This window comes from Uloborus diversus, chromosome 3, assembly GCF_026930045.1.
Source record: "Uloborus diversus isolate 005 chromosome 3, Udiv.v.3.1, whole genome shotgun sequence".
Taxonomy (NCBI): Eukaryota; Metazoa; Arthropoda; class Arachnida; order Araneae; family Uloboridae; genus Uloborus; species Uloborus diversus.
The window spans coordinates 21911185-21924245 of NC_072733.1; the positions used below are offsets into that span (position 1 = coordinate 21911185).

The 13061-nt window shown below is 31.0% G+C and overlaps 1 protein-coding gene across 1 annotated transcript in view; it reads left to right on the forward strand.

Annotated features, from left to right (window-relative positions):
* Window positions 1-13061, forward strand: part of LOC129219283 (cAMP-specific 3',5'-cyclic phosphodiesterase 4C-like) — a 559626-nt gene that overhangs the window by 434092 nt on the left and 112473 nt on the right. The window contains exon 4 of the mRNA XM_054853616.1: window positions 10317-10412. Coding sequence (XP_054709591.1) covers window positions 10317-10412 — 96 coding nt within the window. The remainder of the gene's footprint in view (window positions 1-10316; window positions 10413-13061) is intronic.

Sequence of the window (13061 nt, forward strand, 5' to 3'; positions counted from 1 at the left end):
GCTTTTACTTTATGCACTATTTAGTCTATGTTAAAAACACTAACAGAACTACGTTAGGTGTCAAAATAAATACGCGTAAACGTGCCCCGTGCCCGGGGCAAGTTTGTTCAACCGACTTGGACTGAAAAATATTTTTTTTAACAGTTAAAAACACAAACCGAGCAACAACTGAATATACCAATTTTGACTCCATTAACTGATTCATAAAATCGCTATATCTAAAATTTACTAAGTTAAAACATAAATATTAGAAAATTCATTGAAAAAAATCCGCATGAACGTGCCCCGGTCTACCCTACACTTAATCATAAAAGAACCCAGAAATTCATTCTCGCAATTTTTTTTCACCTACACCACTATTATTCTAAACTATCCAAGAGACAGTCAAAACATTTATTTTAGCCAGTATAATTATGTTTATCACGCTATTGTAAAGGTCGAGTATTTTGAAGCTATGAAAATAAACATCAAGATACTTTCAAAGGGAAGTAGACATATTACTAGTTACAGTACGTAAGTTTTCAATGCACCCTTACAAATACTGTGGTTTAGTTACTTTTCTTAACCAGGTAAAATTTTGCAAAAAATATTATACAGGCTTAATTTGAAATAGGAATAATAATATACCATTTTGTTTACGAAGCGAAACAAGAGTTATAGTTTTTATTGTAAACTGTACATTTTACTTCCTTTTACAAAAAAGGAAGTATTGTATTCGCGAAGAAATTTTCACTCAAAAATCGACCTTAAATTCCATTTTACTCACCCCCGAATGAATATTGAGTTTTTTTTTTTTTTTTTTTTTTTTTTTTTGACTCGATCACACGTGGATAAGTGCCTAAGAACGTATAGACACGCGGAATATCCATAATGATGATTCCCGAGTTAATTACAGCGAATTTTCACGTGACGTCCGTATGTACGTATGTATGTGCGTATGTGTGTATGTGTGTATGTATCTCGCATAACTCAAAAACGGTATGTCCTAGAAAGTTGAAATGCGGTACGTAGACTTCTAGTGGAGTGTAATTGTGCACCTTCTCTTTTGGTTGCATTCGGATGTTCCTAAGGGGGTCTTTTGCTCCTTTTTAGGGAGAAATCGTTGTTAATTTCGATGTAAACTCAAGTGGTGATATAATTTGTCGGACACTTGGCGATATATCACCAGTCTTTTGGTCGTCAAGTTTTGTTGCCAACTTGGCGACAAATTTGGCGGTTGTTTTTTTTTTTTTTTAAATCTGATTTCAATTTGGCCACTGTTAGTGATGTTTAGAGAGTAAACTATTGAATCACATTAAAATTGCCAGTAACGGGGAAATGACATTAAATTGGAGTAAAAGGAAGTCATGTGATGCACACATCAGCTCGTTTATAGTAGAAACTTTTTTCTGAAACGCTCCTAGAACATAATTTGCAGCTAGGGCTAACTCCGCCAGTACCATATCTGGCAAAGAGGAAAAAAAAACAGGAAAGTCCCTTAAATTCTGTAAACTTCTTCAAATAGAACCAGAGTGTTTCTGACGAATTCAGAAACCTTCCCAATAAAAGTCAGTCATGTTACTGGAATAAATCAGGAACTTTTTAAGAAAACTTCCAAGACATGTGACATAAAATAACTAACTGGCCGTGTGCTTCTTATTTTATATCCGCTGATCTAACAGGAAAACTGCAACTTGTTCTCATTTCTTATGAAAAAACGTTAAAACTTATGAAAAACATTTACACACTAAAAAAATTCCGAGAGGTTACTGAGTATTTCCGTGTAACGTTACGGGATTTCAGTGGTTTTTATACACTTCCTGGAAAAATCAAGTATCATTGTCAAAATGTTTCCTGAATTGCTACAAGTCGAACTAATTCATACTTATCACTGCTGTAAAAAAATATTTTTACTCCCAGTTTAAAGATTGACTAAGCGTATTTATAAAGTGTATCGGATTCTATTCAAATGAGGCCGGTCCAAACTGATAAGGCGCCCAAAGGGCGCAAATCAGTCTATGGCCTACGTGGCTATGCAAGAATTGTAGGCGAGTGCATATATGGTTCGTTTTCCAAGTGTAAACTTTATATTTAACACCAAGTTTATAAAGTATTTCGCATGTAAAAATATAGCAATTTTCTTCACGCAATGTAAGATATTTATGTTTTAATATAGAAAATGCGGAAAAATGTAAAAATTATTACTTTAACATATTCCTGTTATAGTATAATCTTTCTCTGGTACCCACGTTTTATCCAATTAAAATATATTCGTAACACCAGCATTCGCCGAAAGGGTTACTGAAAGCAATTCACGCCAGCTCCGATGAATAATACAGGAATGATTTGCTGTGGATGCTTTTCATTCTTTGCAACATTCCACGCTCGACAACCGCTTCCACTCTCCCTACTCTTCATCCTAATCCGATTTACTATAGAGTGGCTAATCTTCATTACTGGATTCGATGAAGGAATCTCTACTCCTACAAATCTCTATTGGACACGTTCAGCTAGTCTAGACTGATTGTATTTGAATAGCGATGCGTTGGCAGATTTTAAGGTTTGTTTTGGTTGGAAATATTTCGAATTTTTAGACAATTTAACATGCAGAGATTTGAAGCATTATTTATGTTTTCCAGAGAATCATGTTTTATGCTAAAATTGCAGACTGCATAGCAATATTAAGAAATTGATAAATACCTTTGTGCCACAGAAACAGCGCTTGTAAATATGCAAATTTGCAGCAAATTACTGACATGTGTTTCGGGATGTTAAGAAGCGACTTTTTCAATGCAGAAAAAGTGAACTGATGGATGTAAAGTCTTTCAACACAAGCAACAAGATATAACAAAAGACTGTTTAAATAGTAAAAATAGCAAAATCAACAAATCAACCAAAACAAAATGTAACCTTGAGCCGACATTTGTTTCAATATTTCCTTCAAAAAAAAAAAAAAAAACGTTATGAACAATTTCGCATGTTCTAAATTAAACCATTAATTCATAAGTTAGCTGTAAATTAGAAAAATTTTTGCACCAATTGTTGCACCTACGGCAGAAACGACAGAATGAAAGAAAAACAACATAAATTAAATGTATTATTTTGTATGGAATACATTTATTTATTTATTTATTTATTAAAAGCATTGCACACTACAGAAAGAATCCAGTTACAGTGGCAACAATATAAAAAAGCAATTAAAACAAACTATACATTTAAAATATTAAAACATAAAGACTTAAAATTGTAAAATGAAAAGTTAAAAATATCTAAATCGTGACAATGAATGTTAAAAAGTTTGTAAAATTTAAAAAGAGAAAAATTATCAACATAGTTCCGTCTGGTAAAAATATTTTTAAAAGAAGAAGGACTCCTAAGACTCCTACTTGGGACAGCAAGTTGTATCAAATTGACGATATCTGAGCAGTCAATTAAATTATGTAGAACCTTGTAGAAAAAAAGAAGGCACAGAAGTTCATGGCGTGATTTAAAAGTGGAAACATTATAAGTATTACATAAATGAGAGTAAGAATAAGTTAAAACATTTTGATTATTAGTTCTATAACATAAGTAATATACAAATTTGGATTGAACCTGCTCAAGAATTTTAGATTTATTATTATAATAGGGATCTCTCAAATAAGACTGCAGTTTTCGAGTTTGGAGCGCACAAGACAAAAATAAAGCGATTTAAGTGCTTGCTCATTCGAAAAATCTTTAGTCTTGCGTTTAAAAAATCCCAGAACCTTATATACCCTTGAAACAATGTTGTTAATATATTGCATAAAATCAAGGTTAGTATTAAAAGTGATTCCTAAATCCGTAACAAAGTCAAAACGCTATAAACACTGTTGGTCGATTTTATAAAGATGCAAGAATGGCTCAGATCTGAGACTCTAACATAAAACACTGCATTTACTAATATTTAAATAAAGCCTATTCACCATGTACCACCGGTGCAGCTTATCCAAATCAATCTGTAAAAGGGTAGTGTCAGAGATAGCGCGAATATTTCTAAATAGCTTTAAATCATCAGCGAACAAAAGATAGTCACACTATTAAAAAATATTACAAATATCATTTATGAATAAAATAAAAAGAAAAGGTCTTAAACTAGAGCCTTGCGGCACACCAGAAGTATTTGTAAAATCATCACAAATAGCACCATTGAAATAAACATATAACATACGACCAATTAAATATGAAAAAAAAATCAGTGAGACTGATCTGAAAGTCAATTTAATTAAATTTCGCCGAAAGAATACCAAAGTCAACCGCATCAAACGCTTTTGCAAAATCAGTGTAAATAACATCAAGTTGACCACTGCTTTCAAATGCAGAAATGATTTTATTAGTTTAACAAAACAAATTGGTATTCGTAGAAAGCTTGGGGAAAAAACCATGTTGAGCAGGTGATACTAAATATTTTACTTGATGAAAGAGCTTTTTATAAATAATAGATTCAAAAATTTTCGAAAAAGGGCTCAAAATTGCAAGTGGGCGATAATTTCTACATTCATTTTTATTCCCAGTTTTAAAAACAGGAATATTTTTCGTATGTTTCCAAGCACCAGGGAATATGTTCGTTTTCAAAAAATTAAACAAAATAAGAAGAGGATAGATTAGCCCATCAGCACAACCTTAAACGATAAAAGAAGTCACATTATCAACCCCAACTGTTGAGGAGGTTTTTAAAGCGTTAATGGCAATAATCATATCATTATAACCAATATTAACCTTAATTAGATAATATAACCTTAATTAGATCACAAACATTGTTTTTAAAAAGACTAAAAGTTCTTTCATAACAAGTACTAGGCTAATACACAGAACTAAAGTAGTTTGCGAATGCCCCAGCAATATCACTATCATTATCATAGCACACATTGTTGTAAAACATTTTGTTAGGCAGGGAATATTTGTTATTAAAGTAGGACCAAAATTTCTTTGGATCAGAAATAAGATTATTTCTGATCGAAAGATTATTACCTGATACATTATTAATTGTATGGAAAAAAATCATATATAGAGAATATTGAACCATAAAAATAAGGAAAGGTAACGTAAAATAGATAAAAAGGAGTATTATATTTCTTCTTAAAGTGATACGGAATTCGAAAGGAATCATGTTAAAAAGTATTCATTTACCACGACACATAGATAACAATTTAGAATTGAATTGTTTGTAGTGTTATACGTAAAATAAAATAGTTTCAAGTTCATTTTGGGACATTGTTTTTGTAATTACCTATGCATGATTACGTGCTACAGTATTTTCATTAAAAAGAATAAATGATGATAAAAGTATATTTTTTCGTGACTTTTTAATAGCATTTTTTAAACTGACGTTGCCCAATTTTGTTGTAAGACTGGTGTGCTCCTGTGTAAGTTCAAACATGCAACAACTTATATCTTTTATCCGATCTTTTAACTTAAAGACTTAGATTTGCTTTCAATTCAAGTGTAGAAAGCTTCTACTCCACCAGGCGCTTTGGATTTAAAAGAAAGTAAACTTTAGGAGATCCTTTTTTCTACTTATTTTAGCCATTTTCACTCACTGCACTAATATAGTTTAACTACATAAAGTATTTTATATTTTTTCTGAAATTGTTCTTTTTGCTAGTAGTTTTACTTATTAGTTGATTACCATAATAGAAAAGCTTGTATGTGTACATTACACAAGCCAAACTTACTGTATCCTTTTTTAGACAGGTCCCCCGTTTCTTCGTAGTGATTATTAAATATAAACAAAACAACAACAACGTGCTAGGGAATAGATCTAAAATTTTACGCGCAATGATCCTCTCTTTTTCCCTTCTGTATCGCGCTTTCATTTCGCGATATTGCTTTGAGTAGGAATATTAATAACACCCGCTCACATTGCAAGCGGCAGATGACCAGACCTTCTATCCGCAATCCCGTGCTACAAATAGTAAGGAGTGAGATCTCAATGCCTGAGGTAGAAGCTTCTCTTCGAGTTCCGGTGATCATGGGTTCGATTCCCACTGGAGCATTGTTTGTCATGCCCTATCTCGGTGCTGTAAATCTTTCTTGTTGTCTTATATCAGGGTGACGACAGATCAGGGAAATCAGGGAAAAGTCAGGGAACTTTATTAATCAGGGAATAGTTAGGGAAATATCAGGGAATTTCGAAAAAATAACAAAAAAATCAGGGAAAATTGATTTTATGAAGAAAATTTTTTTATTATTTATTTTTATTTTTTTTTTTATATTATATTTTTTTTTCTTTTTTTTTGTTTTACAAAATTAAGTACCTTAATTCCCTACGCATTTTCCGCCAGTTATTTGTTCAAAAAAAAAAGGAAAGGAAAATTAATGAGGTACGATTATACACTGCCGCATATTTGTGCATCTTTTTTCCTCAACTTCAAAGTATTGAATCTTACTTATTAATTACAGGATGAACTTCCTAAGATTGCTTTTGTGTCTGTTAGGTTGAAATTTCCTTTCACGCTTTTAATGCGACGTAAAATAAACAAACATACAGGCTAAGAGGAAGCCTTCATTAATGCCTTAGCTCCTTTGCCTTTATTCCATTGTCTCGAAGTGATTAGCGTACTGCAATCACGATTTCAAGAAGAAATCTGGTTTTTGAATTAATACTGATAAAAGCTTAAAATTTATTACTTCTTCGCGTTTTTAATTTAATTGCTAAAATGGAACTTTCAATTAAAAAAAAAAAACTTTTTTGCCGTTATACTATTTGCTGTTGCCGCAGATTATAGAGGCTTTCTTTTCTTCAGACTTAAATGATTCTTTTATTTTATAACCAAGTTGTATTCTTCTTTTATATATTTTGAAATTAACTAATTGCTTTTTTCTTCTTGCATTTCAAAGTTATTTGTTACAAAAGCAATCTAAGATTTTTTTCGTTACACACTGAAATCATTTGAAATAGAGTTAACTTGTGTACTTAAGTAAATATCTTTATTTTTTTTATTGTTAAAATGCTGTATTCATTCATTAAAACCTATGTTCTTGATTAGAGAAAAGCTCCCTATAAATGCATGTCAAAAAGTTTCATCTGTTTTGCATAAATATGTCAATTAGTCATATAAGAATAACTGCATTACTTTCAATATTACTTGTTATTCTTGCAACAATCATTATACTGTTTGAAAATTTGGTTCAAAATAATTTCAATTACTTTTCACTTCTACCATAAATACACATATGTTTTTAAGAGTGAGTTTAATAGTTTCTTAAAATTCTTATGCTAAGTGGTTTCTGGAAGTAAAGTTTTTTTTTTTTAATTTTCTATAATTTTTCCCATGTAGAAAAAATTAATATGCTGTTTTGTAATTTTTTTTCCAAAAAAATTGACTTGATATGTTTTTTTAACCATTTTGTTAAAAAAGTAGCATCTTTTTAAAATATATCTCTAGTTCAATAACTTTAAAGAACTTAAAATGTTTAAAATACTGCATTTTATACAAACATACAATGGATTTCAAGTAGAGCAAAGAAAGGAAACCAGAATCATTGGTAACGTAAATCAGGGTAATTTGGTGAACTTAATCAGGGAAATCAGGGAAAAGTCAGGGAACTTTTTTTCACAGTTCCTGTCGCCACCCTGTATATGTTAATAAGAAAGTTTAACCTTTCGAGGCAATGGCACTTTATATTTTCATGGTGACTATAAACTAGGACACAACAACAACAACCTGAAAAGAAATACGTCCAAAATTCTATCCACAATGTTCCGTCCTTTTCCCCTTCTGTATGGAACTTTCATTTCGCGTTTTTAAAATACTTGCAATGAGCCAACTTCTTTAGTCAATGTAAACTGGCTTATAGTCAGTGGACATAAAATAGAGTATTTAGGTACTACATTTATAAATTAAGTTATTCAACTTTCAAGCATGATGTAGCCAATGTAAAAGTTAAAATGTTGTATCAAGGAAAATCTTTTTTTAAAAAATGGAGTTAAATCCTTCAAATACCTTCAGTGTATAGTTACAGTTTAGACATACGTTAAAATACACAATTCCACTGACTTATTTCAAGCAAATATTTTACAGAAATGCTGTTTACGATTTTCGTAAATAGAAACAGAAAATAACTTCCAACTTTTAAAAATATTATTAAGATTGTATGAGTATGTCCTCATCAAGTTTCACTTGTTTATATTCCAATTTCTCTTTACAGCGTCACAGATAAATGGCTTGAAATTGCGCACTGTTTTGTCCTTTAAATGTCTTCAGCATTTATCATAATACCAGTATAAGCAACAAAATTCAAGAATGTAATTCGTGATATTTTATCGTATGCTTATATACTGTCCTGAGAAAAGTCTTATCTTTATTTTTGGAATCTACTGAAAGGAGAAGAAAAGTTGAAGGTCTATAAAATTCAAAAAGCTCTTTTATCTCGCCGAGAAAGAAAATAGAAATTTAATGTAATGAAGACAGATTTTGTTAGCTAGCCTTAAACCATGCCGCGTTTCAGGCCTAGAAAAAATTGAAATATTACAAATGAAGAAAAAAAAGGTATTTATTGGCACCAGCTACTCTCTATATATTTAAATATATGATATAAATGAACTTGCAATACAAAAAGGGCGGTTGTTGAATATGTTTATGACTAAAGGTATGCTTATCTTTATTTGGAACAAGCAGTCTGTGTTTCTTATGAGTCCATGTCTTAAAGGTCTAACTATACATTTATCGATTTTCTTTTGTAATATCCTCATACAAAATAAACTTTGATTGGTTCAGTCACAATGTTTTCGTCAAGAATCGGTTTGGGGGATCACTTTCGTAATTATCCCCTTATCTTCTTTGAAATTGCATTGATTTAATTTTGGGGGAAGGAAACATTTTTTTAAGAGCAACAATCCAATCGATACGAAAAAGGTTTGTAGATTGTGAAATGGTACATTTTAAGACTGTTAGAGGTTTTTTTATATATATTAATGTAACTAGAACTAGTGTTTATCCATTCCCTGATTAATACTATGTTTTCTTTTCTTCCCAACACCAATACATTGGTCAACTGCTGATTACAATGTAAACAAGTCTAAAAGTTTGTCGGCATTCTCATTTTCTGCATTGTACGAGGGTAGATTCTCTGCCCCCGGCTCTTTGCGTTTTCTTTGCATATGTCCTTTAAGAAAAATTAAACTACATTTTGGGGCTGATATTCTTGCTCCTGAGTGCAGAGAAACAGGATGTGTCGTAAAGACACATCGTAGAAGTGAAACTTTTGTATTGCCGGAAAACATTATTCATCAATCTCTTTTGAATAGCATAGAGTGTGTTTATCATTAGTTCATTTAAACAATACTATATAAATATGTGTTACTGTGCATCATCTTCTTCCTTCTTAAGAAGAAATATTATCGGTTTGTGATTACTAACTTAAGGAATGAAAACTCTCGATTCCAAATTGCATAGGAACCGTGAGAAAACTTCATCAATTGTTGTTCCATGACTTGTAGCTTTTTAGATTCATACACACGTCTTTCTACGAATTCTTTGTTGATAACTAACAGCTGAACTCAGTAATCGCCACGCCGTCTAAACGCAGTATACTTAAATACGATAAACGAGAAAGAAAGCCAGAAAAAAGAACGTACAGTCAACTCTCGATAAGTCAAAAAGGAAAGGTCTTAAACGTTCGAACTATTGGTATTTCGAGTTATGGGAAGTTTCCACAACAGTCTCAAGAGTTTGGGACCCGATGAAAACTTCAAGATAAAGGAATATTCGAGTTATAAGCTTCGAGTTATCGATATTCGACTGTATGTCTCACTCTTTTCCGATACCCAAAGGCAAGCAAAACGCTGCTCCCACACTCAACAGTGTTTACTCCACTACTTTTCGTCACACAAAAAGGCTACGGGTCAGAATTTACAAGTCCTCGCATAACAAGCCTCACTTCAAAAAACTGAATTAACTACTAGTAGCGTTACTGCAAAATTTCCGCAGTATTTAGCTTTATTATTTCTTAAATTTAGTTAAGAGTGAAACGCAAAGTATTTTATAAATAATTGCTCATAATTTTTTATTATTTTCGGGCAGAAAATAGAACTTTATGTACTTAATAAGTCATCTAGAAATGCCACAACACATACTTTCATTTTATAGAACCTCCCAAAGTTCTATATATCTATTTGATCTAGTTTTCTTTATTTCAACAAAACGTAATGGATTTTAAAATTTAGTGCGCTCGTTCATAAACTTAATTACCTAAATAAATTAGCACTTTGTATTACTTTTATTGCACTGCCAGAGCTTAACAAAACTCCTAATAGCACTAATAATTCACTAATAGAAATTTTCGGCGATAAATATAAATGTCATCTTCTTTTTTAGGGAAGAACTCATCGTGACACCATTCGCCCAAATTTTGGCAAGTCTGAAAATTGTGAGGAATAACTATGTATCCCTTACAAATGCAAGTCCAACAAAGTAAGTAGACATTTTTTTTTTTTTTTTTGTTAAAGTTACCTACTTCAACACAAAAAGAAAAAGGGAATTTAGATTTTTATTAAAACTTTTAAGGAAGCACATTCATAGCTCCTGCACAAAATATATAAAATTTTGATAATGAATTTGAGCAGCGTGTATCTAACTCTTTAAGATGGGATTTAATATCATATACAATATTTCATGGTGGATTTCAACATCATATAGCGCGTTTTGATAATATATTTCAGCAGCACAAACAGTGTAAAGTACACGGTGGGCTAAAAATAGTGAGCACATTTCATTCTTAGATAAAAAAGAAACAAACTGAGGTACGTACACATTTTTTATATGTTGGAAAGACAACATAAAACAGTTTAATAGTGCGCAATAGATTGTACACGATAAATAATTTTCCCGTAGGTCTTGTAAATGGCGCGACAGTATTTTACAGGAAATTTGCTAATTGATTTAGTCTGCAAATGGCTATGGTATAGAAAAAAGTGCGTTTTGTGGTTCCATGATACAAATCTGTTGCAACTGAGTGTACGCAACTACAGTTCTAGCTATCCATAAACTAAAACAGTAAATTACTCACGTCATTAAAGGAATACCTGCTGAAATTGTGAAAAACAATAAATTACATTTCCACTTGATATTTTGCTTGACACTAAATAGCTAATTTGGAACTTTATAATGTATTTAAAATTGTGTTGTATCAACCGGTTTATTTTGTCTTTCTAATAAAAAAATAAACAAATACGTGCCTCAATTTGTTCTCTTTTTTTTATTCAATAATTAAATGCGTTCAAAACTTTTAGCAGAACCTGTATTTCTGAGACTGCAAACCTAGTATTTTTCACATAAGTAATACATGTTTAACTAACATTTAGAAAACAATTTAACACTCTGACATGACTTTCATTGATGTAACATATGCTGGATTGCAAAGAATTTTCAAAACGTCTCTGCTTAGAAAAAAGATGTGTTCAAACACGATATTTGCTTTTTGAAGAAATTGAAAATGTTCCTTCAAACATTAAAAATATCAAGTCGTTATGTCATTTCAAATATGTTTTTTTTTTTTTTTTAACTGTTTGAAACTAAAAGCAATAATTTCACGGCCTTTGTTATGAGATTTGTATATTTTTATAGGTTCAAATTTGCTTGGATTGTAAGTTCTTTAAATAACTTAAGTCTCAAAAATTTTTATTTTGTTAATTTCTTGTTTGAAACTTCGAAGCCCCCCCCCCCCCCCCAACACGCTTTTAAATGACCGTTTCATACTATGCACTAAAAATTATGCTTAATTTCGTTAATTTCGTAGCTGGTAATATTGGTCCTTAAGTTTTTTTTTTTTTTTTTTTTTTTTGACATCATGATGCAAGAAGTTTTTCTGAAATTTTTGTCAAATGCCTTTGTCATTGAATGCAGCAAAAAAAATTCAGAAACGTTCCTTTTCAAGTTTTTGGCTAACTTTAAAACCCGCGTCACATTTTTGTCTTATTTATTTACTTTTATTAAAATATAACATTTTACTTATTCTTAATACTTACTTCTAATGAAAAATGATTTATTTAAATGATGAAACTTTTCTCAGTTTGAATCTCCTCCAACTTTCTCTAAGAAAAAATCGTATTCAGTTACATTAGTAACATGCTATAACTGTAATGATGTCTTTATTTTTTCCCACTTTATAGCCTTTTCCATTAAGGCATGTGAAAAATAATAACTTAACCTACATAAAAGAAGTCAAAGATTTCACTCTTTGGATGTAATCCAAAGAACGACTGTTTACGACATTTATTTGATTGTTGAAGTTTTTGGCTCTCCGTTTTATAGGAACTTTCGTGCCAAATTTTCGTTCCATTTAATTTTATTTAAAAAACTTTAATGTCTCCTTAGTAGATGTAAATTCCTTTAATGACATTGAGCAAGTCCTTCATCTAAATGCATTCGATTTATTTTTTATATATGTATACAAGGTGTTCCGTTTTAACCTGCAAGACCTTTATTTTCGCAACCGTTAATCCTAGAGGTATACTTCCAATTGCAAAAATGTTCAAAATCAGATGCAGAGTTAATTTAGTGAAATTTTGAAGCAAAAAATAAAAATGAGTCAAAAAATACAAAATTTAACTTTTTATACGGGCCCTAGATCCCCAAATATTTAGAGAAATAATCTCCATTGAAAACTATTACTAACAAATAATTTGAGATTTGCGCGACCAAAATTCAAGACGATATTCCAGTTCAAAGTTTTAAGAGACCATACAGAAGATGATATTGGAACTTATCGCCCTTTCAGAAGAATGACAGGTCGTCATAGTAAGAAAAACAAGGTATATAAAGTTAAATTTTGTATTTTTCGACTTATTTTGATTTTCACTTCAAACTTTTAATATCTTAATTCTGCATCTGATTTTGAACATTTTTGCAATAGGAAGTATACATCTAGGACCAATGCGAAAATAAAGATCTTGCACGTTAAAACGGAACACCCTGTATATCACAATAACTTCTGTGGGGCGTGCGTTTCTCTAGAGCAGCGGTAAAAAAATTTCAGGAAGGGTGTAAATGTATAAAATAATAAAGTAAAATTTTTAAAATATCAGTAGTTGAGTAAATATTTTATTAATTAACATGTAAATT